Here is a 24,571-nt window from a genome sequence, read left to right as displayed (position 1 = left end):
ACAGGAAGATTAACATTTGTTGTGTTATCTTTATAACTCTCATAGCTTTGTAGTTGTCCTAAGATGAACTCATGATTGTTTTGAGTTTCTCTTAAGTCTTTTATTTCAATTTTTAGGTTGTTAATCTCATGTTGGAGATCTTGGATAGTTAATTACAAGTTTAATTGTAGTTTTTTTTCAAGTCTTTTAAAAGTGGAGATACCTAAGATACCCCTAAAAGATTTGTACAAAACAAGTAGATCTTTCTTCCACAAATCTGACTATGTTATTAGAACCGTGGAACAAAAATTTAAACTAAAATGTGACGATGAAGAAATTCATCTTTTCTCACAAAAAAAGTATTAATGAACATATAAACAAAAAAATACAATTATGTACACATCGGTAGTGTTCAAGTTGGTCTTAAGCCTCTCACGAGGGGCTCTCTTGACGTAGTTGTTCTTCTCTTCGAGAGAAAAGGACTTTTACAGAGTTCTTTTCTTGTTCATCAGACTTTTTCAATCGTTTTCTGTCTTGGCTATTAGATTGCTGGCCATTGTCGGCAGAGAGTTTTTCCATTTCCGGTGTCTGAAAAAACATACAAATATTAAACTCATTCAAAATAATCTACATAATAGTACACATTGTATAGATAGAGTATTACAATAGATGTTACACTAAGCACGAAGACAAACTAGAAAACAATCTAAACTATAGCATGAGTACAAAAGTGTCCTAGCCACAGACACAAGATGTCTTCCAATACAACGAGACAACATTCCAAATGCTAGAACATGAACCTGCTAGCATGTTTAATGACACCTACCAACACATTAGTGCATTTACATGAAACCAGACAGTGCATATTCTAAACTATATAATATTGTGTCATTTCATATGTAGCCCACAACAATGTAAATGACTTAGATATAATTGTTAACTTCTGCTCTCGTGCCAAGTAATAAAACATGTTCGAATTAAGCCAACCCTCTTTTATCCAGCTATCCAACCACTTTACGCCTCAATAAACATAACAGAATGCAATTAAAGGACCATTTTCTCCCTCAAAATTTAGTCCAAGTATCAATCAAAAACATGTCTGGGGACGATTTTGATTCATGGAGGTCTATTAATTCTAGTACCCATCCCTCATGTCATATATCAACCAACACAAATAAAGAGAACAAGGTGTAGTGAGCAAACATAGACAAAATAACAGCTCAGGATATAATGAAAGAGCTGCAATCCCCTCTTCAACATGGAAAACAGAAATACAAGGTGAAGCAAGACAAAGCACCTAACAACTCTAGTTGACAATTTACATACTTACAATTCTTATTCCCTGTTGTTTTGAAGTCCTAACTAAACTCACAAGATACAAAACCCACATTAATAAAGAGAATCCAAATCAACAATAGCAATAAGCAACTAAACTTATATGTTGAGATATTCAAATTTATTGTATGGATTGTATTGATTAATCTTGCCGCGAGAACGTCGAAACATTTCCCTTGTTGGAGAAAGAGGGGAGTGGGGCATGGGTATTTGGCACGGTGGGTGGGTCCAGCACCTTACTCAACTACAGATTTGACTTTCGTGAGAAAAGGAGGGCAGGGGGCAAATTTGGAAATTTGCACGTTAATGTGTCTGGGCCCATTAGCTCTAATGTGTCTGTTTCTCAAACCTGGAGTACGAAGACTAATGCCACCTACACAGGTAATGACATGTATCAACTCCCTTGGATACACTATGGTACAGCTATAGTGATAATGTTGACTCTTGGAACTCTAGACCATGTTGTCCACAAGCAGAAAGGTTTCTTAAACAAAGACTATGAGATTCAATCCATGAGTCAAGTAGATGGTACTAGCTTCTCAATTTTTGTTTTGGCTAATGCGAGTGTAAAAATATGTAAAACTCCATGTATGTATAATGAGATCACACACATAGTATTTATGAGTATGCACTGTCCTAAGAAGTTGTATACCCTAGGAGTAATAGCAATCAATCTAGGAAGTAGTACAATTAAAGGAAAATCTAAAGATTCTTAATTTTAACAGTGAGTAATTCTTCTCAAGCATTGGGTTACGGCATATAGAGAGGAGTAGGGCTATACCATGCGTTAAAAGTCTAATTGATGGATCAAATAAGTTTGTGTGCCTTTCCTTGATAATAACACTGGCTATGCTTACAATAGGACTTATGTGGATATAGAGACAATTGTTGTGGAAGGTACGTCCTCAAAGAGGTTTTCTACGGAGACGATATCCAGTCAGGAAATAGAATCATTGGTCAAAATAGGGCCATAAAGGAGAATCTGGGCCCAAATAGTAAATTAGCAGGGCAAATCTTCTGTCCAAACCCATTATGTGGCAGGGAGTGAGGGAGCATATGGATTGAGTGATGTGTTTTGTTATATAGGGATGTGAGGAAAGAGTGGGAGGCTGTCTTGCCACTGTAGGAGCTTTGCTCTGTGATATTCATCTGTTTGCATTTATCTTTTAATTTCATAAATAACATACTATTGTTTTCCATTGTCGATCTATTTTTTCCCTGTTCCTAACACACACAATAACCAAGGTAATATAACTAATTTTAACCAAATTTAAAATTCTTAAAAACCAAACTAATTGAGGACTTACTTCAAAGTTGGTGGCGGCATCTTTCTTGAGTTTATCTTCCTGAAAAAACATGCAAATTAATATTAAACTCATTGAAAATAGTATATCCAATCCAGCAAAGGCAAACAAAAAGGCATTATATTATACCGGATTGTCGATTACAGAAATGATCTTATTCAAGCTGACACTCAGATCATTAACACCAGGATTGCGTGCAAGCCACCACTTAGCTTTGATACAGAATGACGAAATAGCGTGCATAATATGCTGCTCACTGTAATCAACAGGTTTCGAAACAAATTGATGGATAGAGGCCAAATCATTTTTAGTAAGAAGAAGCATCGGATCACCATCAGGAAGGATAACAAGCATATCTGGATTAAACAAACTATGTTCCGGTGAAGGAAAGGAAAGCAAGTCGACAATAGCACTAACGAGACGAGTTTTCTCCATCATCTCTTCAAAGTCATCATCGTCGAATTTCGTTTTGCTTTTTTCTTCGAAGACTTCTTCTTTGTAAAAACGAAAAACAGTTTCACGAAGCCTGTTCAACTGACGAATAACTTCTTTGTTGGTGGTTGGATCCTCCTTTAGTTCAACGATACGACTATCGATTTGGAGTATGGCGTCGCGATTTGCCGAATCAACCATTGTCAAAATGGAATTAGCGGCGACCGGTAGTGGTGGATGAGGGTTTGTAAGAATATCCCTAAGTTTCTCCAACTCACGAATAACGGGTTCCCAGAAGGTTGGATTTTCCTGTAGTTTACCATCATCGATACGTCTTTCGATTATGTCTATGACCTCGCTCTTTGAAAAATCAACCATTGTCGAACTGGAATTAGCGGCGGCCGGCGGTGGAGGAGGGTTTGTAAGGTTTTGCGTGGATTTTTTTTCGTGGTCCATGTCGACATCTTCTTTGTTAGGATTAAGAAGAATTTCACGAAGACTCTTCAACTCACAAATAACTTGTTCATTGTTGGTTGGATCTTCCATTAATTTATCGATACGACTTTCGATTTGGAGTATGGCGTCGCGATTTGCCGAATCAACCATTGTCAAACTGGAATTAGCGGCGGCCGGCGGTGGAGGAGGGTTTGTTAGGTTTTGCGTGTTGTGTGGTTACTTTTGGTTTGGTGTAGCATACTTTTTATTCCAAAATTACCCTTAAGAGTATTTATGTTCTTGGTGGGGTCCAAAGCTGCCAACAATATTTGTGTTCTCCACTTTACACTAGATCGCCGACTCGTGCTGTCGCACGGGTCATTTTGAATGTAATAATAATATAAACATAACAACAACAAAAATCCAATAAAAGACATATGATAAAAATTAACCCACATTAATCATAGCATGATCATGTTGGAAGAAAATGTGTTTAACACTGCTCTTTAAGAGTTTTGATGATAACAAGATATTAAAAATTGTCAATTGGATATGTTAATATTTGTTCAAGTGTGCAGGACCATGGACAAAAAATTTAGTGTCTACTTAAAGTATAGGTTTTGGAAGAACGAATTGAGAGCTATGGAATCAACAAAAAAGAAGCTTAAAGCGTCTGAAGAGAAGTGCTCTTGAAGTCAAAAGTGCTCTTGAAGTGATGACGTCATTAGAAACAAGTTCATCTGAAGCAACTCATCAGAAGCAAGATCACCAGAAGCTGAAGTTCATCAGGAGATGCAAGACTTAAAGCTTCAAAGGTTGTTCAATGGATTTAATCTCGTCTAAGCATTGCAGAAGATCAGAAGAGTGAAGCAACGACTATTTTGAAAGGATTTGAAGGCATTGGATGCTTGTTCTTTGAAGAGCGTTGACAAAGTACAATTGTACGAAGTGTACAACCACTACTCTGCTCTTGTCTCTGCTACAAGACAAGGATAACATCTCTGCCTGCAACGGTGTTCCCTCAGACTTGGAATGCATTTGAAATTGATCCTTCATAGGACAATAACCAAATCAGGCAAAGGATCATTGGTGATTGATCAAAGCTTCAAAACGACTCTGTTTTGATGTGCTGGCAATTTCACAACGTCTCTTTCACACCTCTATATAAAGGAGTGAAGACTTAGAGAATGGCAAGACTCAACAACAATTTACAAGCGCCAAAACTCTGCTGAAAAGTGTTCTATCACTTTGGTTGTTATTATACTTAGTGTCCAATTGAAAATTGTTCTATCACTTTGGTTGTTATTTTTTTTAGGGTTTTGGCATAGTCTCCTTCTTATATAATTTTTATTTTTATTTTTGAAAAAATTCAGAATAGGTGGCCAACATAGTTAAGATATCTAGTTTCTCCTTTATGTCTTCTTTGCTCCTTTGATTCATAAAAAAAATTATTTTTTGTTAAAAACTTAAATATAATTCCAATCCTTATAAAATTAATATTTTTAGTCTTTTATTGAAATTTTTATCGTATTCAATTGTAGCAAATTTAAATAAAGTTTATATCTGAAGTGAATTGAATTCCTCTAAAGTGAATTGAATCGCAGCAAATTTTAATATTTAAATTAATATTTTTGTAAAAAAATAATATCAACTTTTGACTAAGTAAAATATTGATTTGTTTTTTGACTAAAAGTAAAATATTGATATTGTAACTTTTTTATGTACATCATAACAAACGTTGAATCTGTTAAAAAAAACAATAAATTTGTTATAATATCAACTTTTGATTTTCTTATTTTATATTTACTCATTTTAGTGGATAGTTTTCAAAGAACATTTATTCCATTCCCACCTACATACATATAGTAAAACAAAAATGTAACAATCTGTACTTACCCATAACTAAGAGCAAATACAGCCACAATTTTTATTTTATTTTTCCTTCCTATTTTGTCTAAAAAAAGGATAAGAACCACCACTGCCTCATCATCAACGCGCCCATAGAAGGATCCAAACTCAATGTAACAACCTCTATATATAGCGTAAAATAAAAGCTAAATTTTCACAACAACTTCATTTCTTTTATTCTTACCAATATCTACTTCTTCATCAATCTTGTTGTAGCGTGCTGCAAATTCTTCCACATGAATCAGTTCAAGATCTACACATCGATGGTTAAATTTTCCATGGTATGATTAATCTTAACTTTGTTGATTATTTTTCTTTAATCACCTTTGTGATTGTTCTAATTTCATTTTCATTTGCATCATTTTTTCTAGGTCTGAAGTTCGATTTGCCAGATCTATCATTGCGAGGAGGCACGATTTTCTTAATGCTCATCCACCTAGTTCACATGTTCTCGTTGCAGGTACAATTGGATCATTGTGATGATCGCGAGTTTCGCATGGATTGAAATTGAAGAGAAGATTATTGTAACAAAAGCGTTGTTATGAATTTAGTGACATGATGAAAATTATGTTATTGTGAACCGACCTTTGCCATGACAGGTGCGCTTGCATGGCAGGTAAAAAAAAATGAATAAAAAAATATTTTGTTGTTTCTGAGGAAGATCGCACGGGAATTGCCCGGGATCTTCCTCAGGTGTGGTGGTGTGTGTGTGATCTTCTTCTTCTCGTTATGCTTTCTTTTATCTTTATTGACATACCACGCATCACAAAGAAACAAATCATAACACTGATCGTAAAGGATTTATTACTATCACAGGATTTTCTCCATTGCTTGAATAAGGTACTATCATTTCTTAGTTTATACATTCAAAGTTTAATTAAAACAAGTTATATGCGGAATTTGAGAAACTATGATTGTTTCAGTTAATTAATTTTGTGCTCATGTAAAACCAGGTTCTAGATACGATTTATGTGATTTAGATTTACTCAGTTAAATTAAGTTCTGATTGCAATTTTTTACGATATTCTTTATTGGCAGAGAGTGCTTAATGGAGTTCTTCGATAATTATGTTATCAGTTAAGGTAATTGGTGTTTTGATATTTACGCTAAAATTTGATTCTCTTAAATAAGATTGTGGAGGAGATTGGATCTTAAATTAAATTCAGCTATGAGCCAATAAATTAACACCTCATTTGCATTTATATATTCTTTCTTTAATGTCTCCAACATGATTACAACAAATTAACACTTCAATTGCAGTTGTATTATTACTCAGTTCATTATCATAAGAAAATTTCACAAATATATTTCTTTAATGTCTCAGGCATGATTGCCACAAATTAACACTTCAATTAGCGTTATATATTCTTTCTTTAATGTCTCATACATAATTATCACTTCAATTGCAGTTATATATTCTTTCAATTGCAGCTATGTTACTTCATTCTTTATTACATGGAAATTTAACCAGCTATTTTTTAACGTCTCCCACATGATTAGGGTTTACGGTTTAGTGTTTAATTAAAACTTCAATTGCAGTTATAGTATATTGTTTCTTTAATGCCTTTGACACGATTATTTATGAATAATTGGCAAACTAGTTCTATACAAAGAGATATAAACTGAAGGCTTTGTCATGCATTTTTTTTTCTTCCAAATTTTACTTTCATTTACTTCTTATTGTTATGTCTTTATGATTTCCTATACAATTTGTATTATTTGATGTAAGAGTACTATGTTCACATGAACTACATCTACTTTAATTTTATATTTGCTAAGGATATTATTGCTTAACATGCATGATACATATACTCACATAAAAGCCAATATGGTTGATACATGATGTATCGAACAGGAGAAACATGTCAGAAGAAAATTATTTGTGGTGAGCTTAGAGAATATTGATGGGTACATGGAATTTGTTTATGAAGGGTGGATGACAAAACTGAGTTTAGATAAGGGTGGACATGCAGATGATATTTTTATATTTTGAATATTTTGTATACTTTGGGTAGTGAGATCTCTCTTTAGAGAAAAGATGAAAATTTTCTCTCTTATTTTCTCTTGAGATTTCATTGTGGGCTGAGTGACTTGATATATGGGTAGAAATTAGGGATAGTTTTTCGAAAGCTCTTGGATCTAATTTCTTGTAACCTCCTTGTATCACTAATTTCATAGTGGATTGGAGAGCTGATCTCTCCCCCAGATGTAGGTCATATTGGGTCGAACTGGGTTAACAAGCATTGATGTGTTGTCGCTTTTTTTTTCTCTTTGACTATGTTTGTATATTTATTTTACACTTACATGTTATTTGTTGTTGTTGCTTGAGGATAGTTATTGGTTGACACATTTAACTTTATTGGTATATGGTTTAAGTTCAAATTCACAAACAATAGGATTTAATAATATTATTTTTGTGTGGATTAATAAGGTTATAGTCATTTTTGAAAACTCTAGCCCAACTCAACGTAAAATCCCTTCATCATTTTTCTCATGACTTTCATCATCCCATAACTTGAGAGTCTCCTCCCAGTTAGTTTTCACTTGGTATCATTAATGTCAATCTTTATTATTTCTAAAGCGTCCTCATAAATAGAAGAGTCCTAATTTGTGGTAATTGAAACGGCAGTCTCTATAGTATATGAATTTGTTTTGTTGATGGTATTATCCTTTTGTCATAACTAATGGATGCAAAGTAGGAATCTATCAATTATTGTACAATCAAAAATTGATAGCATGATCTCCGTATTTGTCTTGCTTTTGGATTATCTTCGTGTTCATTGAGGTATCCTCTTTGCAGGTACAATTAAATCGTTGCTATGATCGCGAGTTTTATATTGTTGCTGCTTCCTTCAACATTATGTATTGAATGGAAGATTATTGTAAGATAAGTGTTGTTGCATCGTTAAAATATTAAATCTCGATTTGTGTTGTGAATTTAGCTACATGAGGATGAAACTTTTGTGATTGTGGTTTGAGGATGAAGTGGATCTGAATAATATCTCTGTGAACCTGACATTTGTCATGATAGGTGCGCTTGCATGGAAGGTCAAAAAATAAATAGAATATATTGTTGCTTTTGAGGGAGATCGCACTGGAGTTTCCCTAGATCTCTCTAGTATGGTGTGTGTGTGTGTGTGATCTTCTCTCGTTATGCTTTCATTTTTTGTATATTCCTCTGCCACAAATTACAACACTGATTACAAAGGATTTATCACCAGACTGGATTTTCTCCTTCGCTGACAGAATAAGGTACCATTTATTACTTTATATTTGACTTCTAATATAGGTACACACAGATCAAGACATCAATTCAATATAATGAAAATTATGAAGTGTGGGTGCATGTGATTGTTGCGATTGATATTAGGTTTTGAATATATATCTAGTTATCAATTAATAAATTATAAGTTTATAACATCAAAAAGTAAGTAGTTGAGTGAAATGTGACGTAATCATTTTTTGTGTATGTAATGAATAAGTGTGATTGTAAGTGGTAATAATATCAACACTAGTTTCATTTCTTTGCAAGATATAAATTGTAAACTAATTCTAGTGTTATACTTTGTGCGGGATATCATTCACTCATTAGTTTGTTTACGTTAGAAACTTGCCATATCATTACACTTTTTTTTTCTTCACATATATATGAACCTCATTCATCACTTCAAATATTTTTCCTAATTACTATGGATAATATTTTTTTTTCTTTTTATATTTTATCTTACTATCAACCAGGATATTGTTATCACTCACTTCAAAAAAAAAAAAAACGAAGAAGACTTTGTCGTCATTATTTCATGCTAAGTGAAGAGTGTTCAGTTAACATGAAACACTATTCAAAGTCATGGTTGATGGTAAGAAGAAATAAATTAATGCAAGGATAATTCATTTATGGCAAGTCATAAAAATATTGAAAAGATTAATGCATTGTATGTAAAGGAAGGTAAAACTTCGAGTTAAAAACTTATAATTATATGCTTAAATAGGTGAAAGAGTGATACCAAGTTCAGAACATGTACAACCAAATAAGTGATACCTACATCGTTAGTGCAATGATATAAAATTTGTTTTGATATTTATAGGTTAATGTTGCAAAATCTCAAATCTATCAATTATTTGAGATTATAGTTTGACACTAAATGGATCATTTGGAATACCTTTTTAGGATGTAGCGAATCAATCTATTAATTAGGTGGTATCATTCACCTAAATAGAGGTAAATTATCATCAAAATATTTATAATATCTTTGTTGGATGTAGTTTTTTTTTTTTTTTTTTTTTTTGCATTTGAATGTGTCATTGTTGTTCAAAATCTTGACTCATCCTGTTATTATTATTACAAAAGCAGTTTGTTTTGCCGTTTATATAAAATAATTTAAATTGATTATATATATATATATTGTAAATCATATATTCTAATTCAATCTTCTAATCTTCAAGATCTTAGCATTTGCATCCAATCATTTCTTCATTATGTTGGATGAATCCAGGATATATCATAATCCATATGCTCTAGTTGTACTAATATTTATGTATATTGACATTGCTACAATTCATTGGAATGAACTCAAAGGTCGACACTTCAACAAAAGCAATTCTTTTTGCATGTCCAACCTTCAAGAAGCCAACTCAATATGTCAATTTTCTTTCTCCGATACAATATATAAACATAGAAAGTTTGTAAATATTGTTTTCAATTTTGTTGAATAGCATTATAAATATGTTGGTTGATCGGTCATGAATATTATCAAGAATTGGATGAAAAATCACATCAGAGATTAATGGTTAAATGATTGTTTAATCACATAAGTTTATTTTCCAAAAATCTCTTCATATTTCATTTTAATTTAATAAGAAAATTTATTAATCTAATAATAAAAATGAATGCATGTTTTTCTTGTGCAACATAAAATGACCTCAATAATGCATACATGTTTTTTGTTTTTATATTTGGATATTTTCTTGTTAAAGCATCACATGGCATCCCATCTCATCACATGGAACATTTATCTTATTAATTAAAGTGGAACACGCCATAATATTAAAATATTATTAGCATAAAGACAACATCAACATATTTGTCCTGTCGCTTTTTATTGACAATGAATAATAAAATGGTAAAAGGTAATTAAGTGAAGGGTAAAATTAAAAAAAAAATGTCACAACAAAACAATTCTTTTTTTATAAGATCAAAATAAGATTTTTTATAGTGTCCGATATTGTTTCAATTTTCATGAATTGTTTCTCGAAGTGTCGTTGATTGATCTTATATTAATAAGATTTAACTAATTTTTTTATTTATAATTTGAATAATATTTAAAAAATGATAAAGTAGATTAAATGAATGGGTAAATTGGAAAGAAAAAATTTTAGGGAGAATATTTTTCTTCATAACATAAGATTCTTTAAAATGGGTGAACTCAAAAGTTGTATTGGAGAATATTTTGGAGGGTTTAGATAAATTATTCAAATTTAGTATGTTGTTATAATATATACTCTACTAGAACAACAACAACAACAACAATCAAATCTTATCCCACTAAGTGGGGATAACTACATGGATCAAATTACATCATAATATTCTATTATAAACCATATTTTGGTACAACTCATTAATCTCTAAATCTTTTTAATAGTTTTTCTAGGTCTTCATCAAGTTCAGGTATGCTCCATTTAGGCAATGCTTCATTTAGTTCATTTAGGTGATGAATGCACGACATGCGGCAAAATAATATTTAAGGGCTGAGATTTAAACTTAAAAAACAATTATTTCTTTAATAAAATAATAATAGTAATAAATTAGAATCCTTTTCCTCGCTTCTGAGTCTGTTGTCGTCAACCTCCACCTTCCGCTTACAGTGTCACCCCTATCGTTCAAACCTCTTCTCGTCGGCGCCAATACAAACTAATCCAACGTTGATCTTCTCATCTTCCACACCCGTCAAAATTAGAACGAAACACATTCAAATGGGTTTTTCCCTTGAGTTTGAACAAATTGAGATGGAAAGGGATAATTGGAACAGGAATAATAATGGGTGGTGAATTGAAGATAAAAATTGATTTTTGACGGCTGCAAGTAGGGTTGGAAATGGGCTAGGCCAGATTGGCTTTTGTAAGGCCTAAGTTTGACCTACTTGAAAAATTATAGGCCTGAGCATGGTCTATTATCCTTCATAGGCTTATTTTCAAGGCATGGTCTGGCCTTTTTAAAGGTCTGATGAAGCCTGAAAGCCTATTTAAAAGACTATTTTACACTAAGGTCTAGCAACACCTATAAGCCTACTACTAAAAAGGTCAAAACTCATGAAGGCCTAAAGCATACAAATAGGACTTCTACTAAATAAAAAATACTTATGAAGATTTAATCACACTAATATACCTGCTACTAAATAACCAAATCATATGAAGACTTGAGTTTATCAAAGGAAACATCAACATTATCAATAACAGAAGGTATATTATATATAAAAAGCTTAATAGGTTGGCCTGACGGGCTTAATAGGCTTTTTTCGTAAGCCTTGGCAAAGCCTATTTAAGAAATAGGCCCTGTAAAAAGCTTGAGCCTGACCTTTTTATTAAATGAGCTGGACCGAGCTAGACTTTAAGTAGGCTAAGTCATAGGCCCCTGTCGGTCAGCCTGGCTTGTTCCTACCCTTAGCTATAAGACCATGCTGGATTGTTTAAATCTGAACTGTTAGATGTTTTTTTGCCACATGTCGTACATCCGTACCCTAAATGGACTAAATGGAGTATACATGAAGTCGTCTTCATCTGCCTCTAGTGATCTAACTATCATCCACTTGATATAATCTTGGTACTACAGAATCTACATGTATTTTCTCCACATTCCAATATCATCTAAGCATGTGTTTCACAATATTTAATATGTGCTACCCCAAATATCTCTCTCTCTCTTCCCCTCTCCCTCTCCCTCTCTCTCCTCCTCTCCTTCTCCCTCCCTCTCTTATATTCTATATGTTATTGTTTCGTTCAAATTCGTTCTTAATATAATGAAAATTGCTTTTTTGACAATGAATATTTCATATTGACACAAGTAAATGACGCTTTTACCCCCAACGGTACTTAACCACCGTTGGCTCCAGCGGCAGTTAACTGCCGCTATGTGCGTTCTGGGATGCACCGTCTTTTTCATCATTCAATCTCTTTTTCATCATTCATTCAACCTATTTTTTCAACATTCAAACTATTTTTTCACCATTCAACCTCTTTTTCCATCATTCATTTAACCTCTTTTTTCAACATTCAACCTATTTTTTCCTACATTTTCCCTATAAAAATCCTCACATTCTCACATTTACTCACATTCTCTCCTCCTTACTCTCATTTCCTCACATTCTCTCCTCCTTACTCTCATTCATCCTCTTTCTTCTACAAAATGTTTGGTTGTCATCATTCGCCTTTCATTGAAATAAGCCTCTTTGAAAATTTGAAAATTTCAAGAGGTTTCTTTGAATTGGTTTTACCCCAAGATTTATGGTTTAGGGTTTATGGTTTGTGTTTTTTTTTTCTTTGTTTTAACCCAAGCGGTAGTTAAATGTATTATTAAACAACAAGAGTGCAAAGGCGAGGAACAATATTTTTTTGGGTCATCTTGGTGTTGTCTTGTATGAGTATCTTGGAGACGAGTATTCAAAAATTCTAGGAATAAAGATGACTCCACCTATTAAGGAATAAATGTACGACGAGAGGAACAATTTTGGGTCATCTTGGTGTTGTTCTGTATGAGTATGTTGGAGAAGAGTATCCAGAAGTTCTAGGAATAAAGATGAGTCTACCTATTAATGAATAAATGTACGACGAAGATGTTATTTTTAATGTTATTGGTATGACAAAGATGACTCCACCTATTAAGGAATAAATGTACGACGAAGATGTTATTTTTAATGTTATTAGTACGACGAAGCAGATTTAGTTTTACCCCATCGTAAATGTATTATTATATTAATAAAATGTGATTTTATATCTATTACTTGTGTTTCTTTATTTTAGTTTTTATTTGCATTTATTTATTTATATGAAATACAAAAATTCAAATAAAAAATGTGCATTAAAGAAAAGTCAGTTTTTTTAATATATTACGAATACAACGGCAGTTAACAGCTGCTGGAGCCAACGGTTGTTAACAGCCGCCGCTTGGCCCAACGGTTGTTAACAACCGCTGGAGGCATTTAAGTATTTTACTTGTGTTATTGTGAAGTTTCCTATGTCAGAAAAGCAAATTTCTAATAGAATTGAAGGTAACAACGGTATCAAGGACACACCCAAGGCCCATACACATATGTCTCTGGTGACTAGAATGTTGTATCCAACACCTTTATGAAGACGACAATGCTCGACTTCCAAGTGCAAGGATTTGTTGGCTACAGGGGTTGACATTGTTCTATTGTTTTCTTGAGATGTTTGATTGTTTGCCTAAGATGCGAGAAGGTGTGCGAGGCGATCATTGATATTTGAAAAATATAGCTAGAATTTATATTTTTCCCCATTTTTTTCAAGAGATATTTCTTCCATCAAGAACACGACACTAAATAAACCATATCAAGTATCTGTCAAAAAGAAACAAACTATGAAGAAGAAGAACATTTGATCAAAAACGCAAACTCAGACATCAGTACTTATAAAAAATATATATGTTTGAATAAAAGGAAATTTCCCATCTAGTACATACGAACTTAGTCCTGAACAACAAGAGTTGAAGACAAGAACAATGAAACTTTTTTGCACAAACAAGAACAATGAAACTTGAATACATAAACTCAACTTTGTTCTTATTATTTGAATTTTGTTAAAACCCTTCCAAAAGACATTGCGAGATTCATTATTTTGTCAACCAATTTGTGTAACCTTTCCGAAACCATTCCTGAGTGCAACAACAAAAACCTATTTGTTCATGGCCGCAAAAAAAAAACTTGACATTAACGCTCCATTGAACCTATCGATTTCGAGCAATCTATCCACTGATACTTATATTTCTTCTAACTATATCACTTCGAACCAAATTCGGATTTCATACCATTCAACTTGCAACAAAAACATAGAACTCAAAATCTAAATTGCATTGATTTTTTATGGGTCCAAATCCATTCATTTCCCTTTTTCCAATTTCCGCGTATCAGAGTCTAACATCCTACTAACAATTACTTCCCCATGTCACATTTATAAGGAAAATGTAACTTTTGAGTTCATTGAATAATTAATGCATCTAGTGACATTTATAGACCAATCACATTAGTTATTCAATGAACCTAAAAAGTTATTTTTTGCTTGTAAATGTGACTAGAGGGATTATTTCTGATTCACACGCCCGAATATCGAAGAGAACTGCTCCCACAGTTTGAAAGCGAGACATTCACAATTGACACTGATTTTCCATTTAAGCAAAATATGCCACTTAAATTCAAAAGAAAAATCACACATCTCACATTTTGTCGAACAAGGTAAATGTTGTTATTGTAATTTATCCTAAGCTGGTAAACATCGTCTGCAAATTATCCAAATTAAGTTTTGCACATTAGGAGGAACTTGAGTTCTTCCCACACACTATCACAATTTTCTGACACATGACACCTCTCTTCCTTCATTGGCATACAACACATGTCTTCCTGCAATAACATCCTCATAGGAAGGTTGTAACTGTTAGCGCAGTACAACAAAGCTTGTTCAACAAGCAATGAACTCAGAAGCAAATTTGTAGTTTCTAGGGTTTTGCAGATTTATGAATTTGTGAATTATGGAGAGAATTGAGAGAAGAGAGAAGTTATGATGAAATTGTTATTGATGCTAATGAAAATATACAAAGGAGGTAGCTTATATACAATGTCTAGCTAAGTTGCTTGAAGCACAAGCAATGTAACAAACTCTAGATCTTATTTGCTAACCTCCAACAAACTTGTAACAAACTTCATAACAAACTAAAAGAAAGTGTGATTAATCACTGATTGTGATTATCACTAAACTAAACTTGAATTAAAACAAACTAACAGTAACTAGATCTTACAATATACATGTCATTATTTTCGTCATTCCAAATTAATGCATCACGTTTGTTATCTCTAAATAAAGGTATAAACATTACTGTTTGGATGACATTCAGGGGCGGATCTCTGTTGAGACCCCCAGGTGCCATGGCATCCCCCAATATTGTTATATATATGATATTAGGCATAATTGTATCACAAATTTCCCTTGGTTGCACTGGTAGGGGTGCCGAACTTTCACTGAAATTGTGCAGGTTCAAGTCCTGCCTCCATCTAGTTTTAATTTTTATATTTATTCAAAAAAACGTTCCTGTGGGGAATCGAACCAGCTCCCACATACTAAAATCAAAGAGCGACCAACCACTACAATGTTGATTACTCATTGATGTTTTATGAAACTATTTAAGTTATATTACATACAATTTTGGTACCCCCAAGAATTTTTTTCAAGATCCGCCACTGATGACATTAGTACCAACCACTCCGGTTTCATTATGATATTCCATCATTTCTTTGCTAACATGACTTGATTAAACATTTTCAAATCTCAAAAACTCATCCCTCATTTCATTTTAAAGCAAGCAAGTCTCTCCTATGTCATCCATCAAATACCTTTGTTCTAGGGTCCTTCTCCACACCAAAAGGCATTGATAAACCTCTCTCTATATCATTAATAATCGTATTCGTGATAAGGAAAACACACATGATATAAGAAGGAATATATTGTAGAACCGACTTTATCATAACACAAAAGTAATAAACTGAGACAAAAGTTTAAGCAATGAGAACGCCACCTATATCTCCTCCAACACTCCATAAGTTAAGGAAAATAGTCTATCTCCAGATAGGTATTAAGCAACCTACATTGGAGTTGCTCTACAAAGAATGTTAAGAAGTCAAATACAATTGTATTATATTGAAAGTTACCTAGTCAATTTTTAAAAGTGAAAAAGTGATATTTTCAATATAAAATTTTCTATTTTTTAGTATCTTAACAAATGCAAGGACACTCTCTAGCGAGACACTTCAGCTGAAAGGGCGGATACAGATAATTTTCCAAAAAAGTGATATAGACTAAGTTTGATAACAAGTAGTGAATAACTGATAAACTATCTTATATCAGATGAGTTTATCACAGATAATTGATAAGTTAACGCATACTTGATAGCGGATAAACAACCTAATTAAATTTATAATGTTTAGTAAAATTAACAGATAATATGAAATGATATAAAAGAAAAATTTAATTAATAATTAAAATTTTCAATCAATATTACATGGATAAAATTGAGATAAATATAAACTATAAGTTTTAAGCTATAAACTACTTAAATAAAATTATAAAAAAAAAACGTTGTAATTACAAATAAAACTTGAACTCGTGAGAAATGACAGCTACCAAACATTTTTTTTTAATTAAATGAACTTATAGGAGTAAACTATTAGAGATCGTGTAACTGTCCGTGAACTTAACTTAGTAAGGAAATTGCACAATATATGTAAGGACGATGTTTGAACCCCAAACACTTCACTTATATTCACTTTAAAGGTGAATTTCTAATCAATAAACTACTTGACTAGTTTGGTAGCCGATTGATTCTCCTTAAATTTGTACACCCTCCGGTCACTATTATAAGCAAAATTTTGCATTTTAGATTCATTCATTTAATGGTGTATATGGTCTTTATTATAGACTACATACATCATTTAATGAATGAATCTAAAATACAAAGTTTTGCTTATAACAGTGACCGGAGGGTGTACTGTCTTCTCTTCCTGTCTACGCTATTTCTTTCTTCAAAGCTCCCTCAGGTATAATCTCCTCTCTTGAGTCTATTTTAAATAGTTTTATTTTTGGGGCGGGAGTGAGGACCATAGGAAAATTGCATGGGTTGACTGGAATTCTATTTGTAATGGTAATGAGTTTGGAGGTTTGGGGATGAGGCGGTTGAAGGAATTCAATCTTGCTCTTTTGGGTGTTGGAGGTGTCTGATGGATAGGGAGGGCCTGTGGTTTAAGGTGTTGGTTTCTCATTATGGTGAGGTGAGGGGGCGAGTGCAAGAAGGGGAGAGGGATGGGTCGGCTTGGTGGATGGAGGTTGTGAAAATTTGTGAGGGGGTGGGTACCGAGGGAGGGAGTTGGTTTGATGAGAACATTCATATGAAGATTGGAATCGGGGTTAAAACCTTTTTTAGGTCAGATTGTTGGATGGGGTCGGTTCCTCTTAGGGAGAGGTTTGTGAGGCTATTTGATTTATCTGTTTTTAAGGATCTGATGGTGGCAAAAATGTACTCCTTAGGTTGGAGTGAAGGATGTGATGCTTGGGGCTGGAGGCGGTGTTTGTTAGCTTGGGAGGAGGATCTAGTGAGGGAGTGTAGGTCTATGCATTCTAATGTTACCTTGCAGGATTTTGTTACAGATGCTTGGCAGTGGCACCCTAATGTTGGTGATGGTTAAACTGTACGTGGTGTGTATCAAATTCTCATGAGGTAGGAGATGCATATCTACGACGTTGTTTCAGATGTTGTTTGGCATAAACATGTTCATCTGAAGGTCTCAATTTGCGCGTGGCGCCTTCTCCGCAACCGGTGGCCTACAAAGGACAACCTGATGCGCCGTGACATTATTTCAATTGATTCTCAATTATGTGTGTCAGGATGTGGTGATAATGAATCGGCAGATCATCTTTTAATTCATTGTCATACCTTTGGTTCTCTTTGGCAACATGTAAAGACTAGGGGTGTTCAAAACCGAACCAACCCAATAGAAAAACCGCAAACCAAACCAGGCTAAACCGAAACCGCACTTGGTTTGGATGATTTCGGATGACTTTTGCACTGAACCACGCGGTTTGATTTGCGGTTTGCATCTTAGCAACCGAACCAAACGAAACCAAACCACAAAAATAATCAATATTACTTAAATTTGTACCAGCCCAATTACATAACTCAAGAATAATCTCTTTTGATTTGATTTTTCCATTGTTGCACCATCAAATTCGATTCTAATTCCTTTTCATTTCCTTCAATTCATTTTCAGTGATGAATTTATTTCCTTTTCTTCCCAATAATTTGTTTCAATTTTTCTTCTTAATTTTAAATATTTTGATTTAAGTTTTGTTTGGTTAGTTATAATTTGTATGTAACATTATGTATCGTCTATATAAGATGTGATTAGTGACTTTATAATTTGCATGTAACTTTTTACATTTGTTTTGTTTCCTCTTATGAGTAATGAGTGACAATGATTCCATGATATTTTTGTTTAATTGTGCTTCGATCAATCATATTTGATTTTTGACATAAGTTGTGTTTGATTTTAATCTGTTTGTTATAATTTTACCTATTTTGATCAGCCATATAACTATGGTGGTATGTTCCAGTTTATAACTATATTAAGGCATAACAATATATTGTTGGTATTGAAAATAAAAATTTAGGATCTATGCAATTCATGTATAATCATATTTTATCATGTTAACAGCAAAATAAAATGTCATATTTTTATCTTGTAATAAGTTGGCAATATTAGAGTTAATGTAATATTTTTTTTATCTCGCAATTAACCGCACAAATCCAACCTGCATTGGTTTGATTTGGTTTGGATGACTTTTTAAAAATCAACTGAACCAAACCAAACCGCATGCTTTTTTATCTTGCGGTTTGGATGACTTTTATGCTCAAAACCGAACCAAACCGCACCACGAACACCCCTAGTAAAGACCTTGATTGATGTGTACTTTGTGGATCCCCAACACATTTTGGATCATTTTACACAATTTGCTTATTCTTCAGGTGGTTTTAAACCGTGACGTTCTTTTTTGTAACTTTTTCTGACTTTGCACTGTTTGGGTGGTTTGGAATGAAAGTAACCAGATGCTCTTCTCTAATAAAGCTATATCGATTATACAACCAGTGGAAAAAGTTAAACTTTGTTCCTTAGGTTGGCTGAAAGCTAACGGTGTATGTTTTCGTTTTGGTTATCATATGCGTTCGCAACAACCCCTTATTTGTTTGGGTATAGGTTTACTGTCGTTTTTTTTTTGTTTTCTCAGAATACTATTGCAACCTTGATTTGCTCTCCTTTGCACACCTTATGCTAGGGAATAACCTTTTTCCTTTATCGTAATATATCTGATTTTAACTTATTCAAAAAATAAAAAATAAGATACTTTAACTAAAAAAGAGATCGTGTGAACTTTCTTGATGGACATAAAACATTTGTTTTGTTAGACTTACACAAAATCATAGAGATTGCCTAAAAATGAGGCTATTTATTTATGAAAAATGTTAACAAGTGCCCTGAGTATTTATTAAGAGTTTAAATAGTAAGTTTTAAATGAAAAGTTTTGTATTGAATGCATTAGACATTGTAATAATTGACTTTTTAAAAAAAAGAGTGTGTTATCCGGAAGTCCTAGCTCAACTGGCAAAATGCCGAAATTGTTAGGCCGGATGCCATGATCGGGGTTCGAACTCCGGTACCTCCACTTGTGTGTGAGTTTATAATGACTTTGCCATTTCGTCTATCTACCAAAAAAAAAAAAAAAAAAAAGAGTGTCATGGGTTTAATTTAATTTAATTTTTTAAGGGTTTATTTTTGTGAAGGATTTAAGGGTTATTTATTTATTTATATTTCCTAGTTAATGGCGTTTTCGTGCAGTATTATTTATTAGATCTATTTATTTTTGTTTGAAAGGAGGGTCCATTTAATTATTGGTCAAAAAAGTTGTGATTAATTAATTAATGAAGTGAATGGGAAAGATGAGGCTACCTACCTACTACTACTACAACCCCCCATCTCAGCCGCTATGGTATCTTATTCTCTCTCTTTGTCAGTCCCTATATACAAACGGTGACCGTTTCGTTCACAAGTCACAAACAATTCGCGTGTCCTTCACCTTCTTCATTTCATTAGTCTACTAACTAAACTACATTCTTTCTTTCATTTACCAACTTAATCAAATTAACCATAACATTACACCATAACACTAACACTATACCGTACCCTCTCATTTTCATTTTCATTTTCTCCAGGTTTGTTACCTATTATCGATTCTTGAATTATACAATTTTTTACTTCTCAGATTTATAATCTTCACGTGCGTTTCAATTCTCTGTTTATGAATTTTCACCGATTATTATTACTGTATTAATCAAGACAAAATGTTTTAGTATTTTCATTTTTAGATTATGATTGTTGTTTTTTAGCTTGAAGTCAACGCTACTGTGTTTGAATAAAATTCCTTTACCTGTTTCTGATTTGAGTTCAAAAGTAGAAAAAGACGAAATAATAAATCGATTTCAGAAGAGAACAATAATTCAGGTTGAAAATGTTGACTGCTGGAAAAGTTCACCTAATTTTTTGGTTGTTTTTGGTTAAATTCTGAATCGGATGCTATAGGTTATAGCTATACACGTGATTAGTAGTACAGTGTAGGTGGATTCATTAATTAATTTTGTTTGGAATGAAATCAATGAAGAAAATTAATCTTGTTTGAAATTTTTTGCTGCACAGGTTGGTTGGGAAGTACATTTTTTTTGGAGGCAACATGTTCCTTCTTAGAAGGCAAACCCAGAATCAGCCGGAGAATGCTTCCTTAACTCAGGAAGCTAAGGTAAATTAAGTTTATTTTGCGACCGTGATGATTTCACTAAACTCGTTGTTGATCCAAACATGCGTTAAGTTTGTGGCTATGTAATTACCAAAATGGCGTGATGGGGTTGTTAGATGACCCGGGGTCTTGAATCATACCAAAATATAAGCAAAAATGAGTCAAAAAAAAATTGGAAATCGATGTATCTGATCCAATATTTGGTCCCGATACATCAACTTTCTTTGACTCATTTTTGCTTATATTTTCTTACAAAGGGAGTATGTGGTCAAGAGTTTGATCTTAGATTCCGTGTATAGAACATAATGAGTTCTGTGTAAGAGGGTCTGGATTCGATCCATGCTATTGATATTTGTCTCACTAAACAAATTAATCACTAATGTTTGGCTGTTTGCTTATCCAAAAACAAATAGATCTGAGTATCTCGGGGGATTAATACCCGACTTTCAGGTAGGCGATACTCGGGTTCACTGAAAAATTTCAGAATTTTTATGTATAATTATTGAAAAAAGTTCTAAATAAAAGTAGCTGTTGATTTTGATTGCATTAGATCTTCTCTTCATGGTATCATGTAACGATAATAGGGAAGTTTTTATGCTTTGTCTATGTGAAAGTAGCTGATGATTTTGATTGTACCTGGATCTGTCAACAGGTGGCTGAATTAAGAGCTGCTATTGGGCCCTTATCTGGGCGTCGGTTGAAGTATTGCACAGATGCATGTTTAAGGAGATATTTGGAAGCACGAAACTGGAATGTTGATAAAGCCAAGAAAATGTTGGAGGAATCACTCAAGTGGAGGTCTTCTTATAAGCCTGAGGAAATCCGTTGGGTTAGTTTGATTATTCTGGCTTTGTCCTTCACATGCTTAATTGATGATTATAATTGTAATGTTTATCCATGCGATAAAGAACTTGACAAATTCATGACACACAAAGTTTTCTTGAGTTCTGCTATTTTTCTTCTAGTGTCTAACTTGTGTTGACCTTACTTAATGCACGATGTGTTATTTTACCCCTTCTCTTAGCAAACACAATTAATTTCTTTGTATGATTCTTCTATATTTTTTCTTTAATTTTTAGTCTGCTGCCAGATATTTCTCTCTATTCTATACTATTTCTAGTTTTTTTCTTGGAGAAACATTATTCTTGGATTTTAAATCAATATTTAAGTATCCACTGTCCAGATTACTCAAATGTAAAGTCAACAACAACATGCATCTAAGTTTCAAATTGTAAAAGTTAAGTTGCTATCATTGTTGAGCTGTAGTTCTAAAATTGATTAAGATCATACATTAGCTTCAGAAGACATTTAGTTCCAAGAATGATGTGTTACCTACCGCATGAGTTTAAAATATGCATAGCCTGTTAGGACTAAATGAAGTTATCATTAAATGATAGGCTATTTATGCATATTTCTCTTTCATGCATCATAAACTTATATTTACAGTTCAATGGTTGGTAAATTCAGGCTGAAGTAGCACATGAGGGCGAGACAGGAAAAGTCTCCATAGCTAACTTTCATGATATACATGGGAGGGCAGTGCTTATAATGAGACCAGGGATGCAGGTTTGAACTAAGATGTACTTTCATTATTAAAGCTATATGTAGTTAACAAGGATTCTTGTACATAACTGGTCAGCTAACTCTGTTTAATCTGTTTCCTTCTGTCAGAACACAGTATCAGAAGAAAATAATATCAAGCATTTAGTCTATCTGCTGGAAAATGCTGTACTTAATCTTTCCGATGGTCAAGAACAAATGTCATGGTTGATAGACTTCACAGGATTTTCATTTAGCACAAAGATTTCTACTAAAACTGCTCGTGAGATTATTCACATTTTACAGGGCCACTATCCGGAAAGGCTTGGTATAGCTATTCTGCACAACCCACCAAGAATATTTCAGGCTTTCTATAAGGTTTGTACTCCTTCCCTGCAAGTATATTTGTTCTGCTTCATTGCTGCATGCCATTGTGTAGTTTGTTTTTCTAATCTTTAGGTGGTAGGTCACATTGCATGGTGGTGGTTTGTCTCATTTATATTTTATTTTAAAGATCAAACAATACTTGGCTATCATTGTATTAGTGTATTTTTATTTGTCTCGCCAATTATAGAACATTGATATTGATTATGCAAATCATATTGTTTCAATTTCTGCGCATAAAACTCGATTGGGACTTTCAAATTTATACATTAGTATTATTTCTGAAAGCAAGTCCTGACATGATTTCCCATGGGCCCCCTCCCACCGTCCCCGATTTATGTCCCGTTCTTATCCATTTGTTTTTTTCCCTGTGTTCTTTCATGTGTTTTTAATCTCACCCTTAAACTTTCATCTCCGATTTTTCATATTAAAAACCTCTCCTTATAAGTCTTACCTTTTTTCTATGCAAAGGTTTATCTCTCACTCTTTTCTCGTTTCAATGGAGAGAATCCATTTCCGTTCTTTATGGATTTTGGTCAACTTCTTGTGCATATGATTTGAGGTTGAATCATGGGTTTTTAACAGCGACCTCTTCCATTTAACAAATTTGAAGTTATTTTCATTTTGATAGGCTATAAAGTTCTTCCTGGATCCCAAGACAGCTCAGAAGGTAAAGTTTGTTTATCCCAACAGTAAGGACAGTGTGGAGCTGATGAAATCACTCTTCGACATGGATAACCTTCCTAGTGAATTTGGTGGAAAAACTACTTTAAAGTATGACCATGAAGAGTTCTCACGGTTGATGACCGAAGAAGATGCGAAAACTGCGAAGTTCTGGGGAATTGATGATGAGAAGCCCTTCACCACTAAGAATGGCCATTCTGGAGCAGAGGTAGCACCAGAACCAGTGGCCTAGTATAGTTAGTTGATCAAGTTTTCATATGACAGCTGTTATTACACCCAAACTGTATTTTGTGGCTAGTTATTAAGGAGGTGAATAAACAGTGCTATATAGTTTTATTCATAATGGCTAGTTACTGTAATCCTCATATTTTCATTGATATTCCTACACCCCAATAAAGAGTATTAAGGGTGTGGCTCCTATGATTTGATATTCCAACTACGTAGATCGTGCAAAATGAAGTTCTAGTGGCTCGAATTCCACCTTGCCTCATGGACACATTATAGATTTTTTTTTTTTAAAGGAAATTGGACACATTTATACATCAATGGCTTGTTTTGACTAGAAGACAAAATGCACATTATTGTCACGCTTTTCATGCCTTGTTATTGCCGGCAAGCATTTACTTCCACGACACTTATGTGAAATTCCAAAGAGTTCTTCTAGATTTCGGCAAAGAAATTTCTTGTGGACTTGAAGTTTTGTCTTGTATTAAATTATTGAACTTTAAATAAATTAGAACCAGTAAAATTAAGAATTTTTGTCGCTAAGTATAAACACTATATGGATTTGCCTAATGCAGACCCGCAACTATCAGAAAAACTACAGTTATTGTTAACTAAGAAAAATAATTCATAATAAAAATAAAAACACTTGGGCCAAAAAAATCTGTGCTCAAAATAAAATGAAAAATAATATTTTTATTTTGAGCACGAGTTTTTGCTAGGAAAAATAGATG

General features: G+C 33.3%; 2 protein-coding genes across 3 annotated transcripts; one reads left to right on the top strand and one right to left on the bottom strand.

Moving 5' to 3' along the window:
- Positions 1–236: 236 nt before the first annotated feature.
- LOC112417510 (uncharacterized) lies at positions 237–3,756 on the bottom strand. Its single transcript, XM_024773557.2, has 3 exons — positions 2,748–3,756; positions 2,622–2,660; positions 237–567 (listed from the first exon to the last, which is right to left on the bottom strand). Exons 1-3 carry the CDS (start codon positions 3,654–3,656, stop codon positions 412–414), a joined length of 1,104 nt encoding a protein of 367 aa, XP_024629325.1. The 5' UTR covers positions 3,657–3,756; the 3' UTR covers positions 237–411.
- Positions 3,757–20,142: 16,386 nt separating this feature from the next.
- On the top strand, positions 20,143–24,099 carry LOC11406582 (phosphatidylinositol transfer protein 3). 2 transcript variants are annotated; one of them, XM_039829269.1, is made up of 6 exons: positions 20,143–20,207; positions 20,912–21,011; positions 21,661–21,837; positions 22,476–22,574; positions 22,680–22,925; positions 23,563–24,099. In XM_039829269.1, the coding sequence occupies exons 1-6, from the start codon at positions 20,149–20,151 to the stop codon at positions 23,845–23,847; spliced, it is 966 nt and encodes a 321-aa protein (XP_039685203.1). In that variant the 5' UTR covers positions 20,143–20,148; the 3' UTR covers positions 23,848–24,099. The 2 variants fall into 2 exon arrangements, with proteins under 2 accessions (XP_039685203.1, XP_003629456.1); XM_003629408.4 differs by lacking the exon at positions 20,143–20,207 and adding an exon at positions 20,214–20,430.
- The last annotated feature ends 472 nt before the right edge of the window (positions 24,100–24,571 follow it).

The sequence above is a fragment of the Medicago truncatula genome, chromosome 8 (assembly GCF_003473485.1).
Source record: "Medicago truncatula cultivar Jemalong A17 chromosome 8, MtrunA17r5.0-ANR, whole genome shotgun sequence".
NCBI lineage: Eukaryota > Viridiplantae > Streptophyta > Magnoliopsida > Fabales > Fabaceae > Medicago > Medicago truncatula.
Note: the sequence above shows the minus strand (reverse complement) of the source record. Positions and strands in the feature narration are given on the sequence as shown.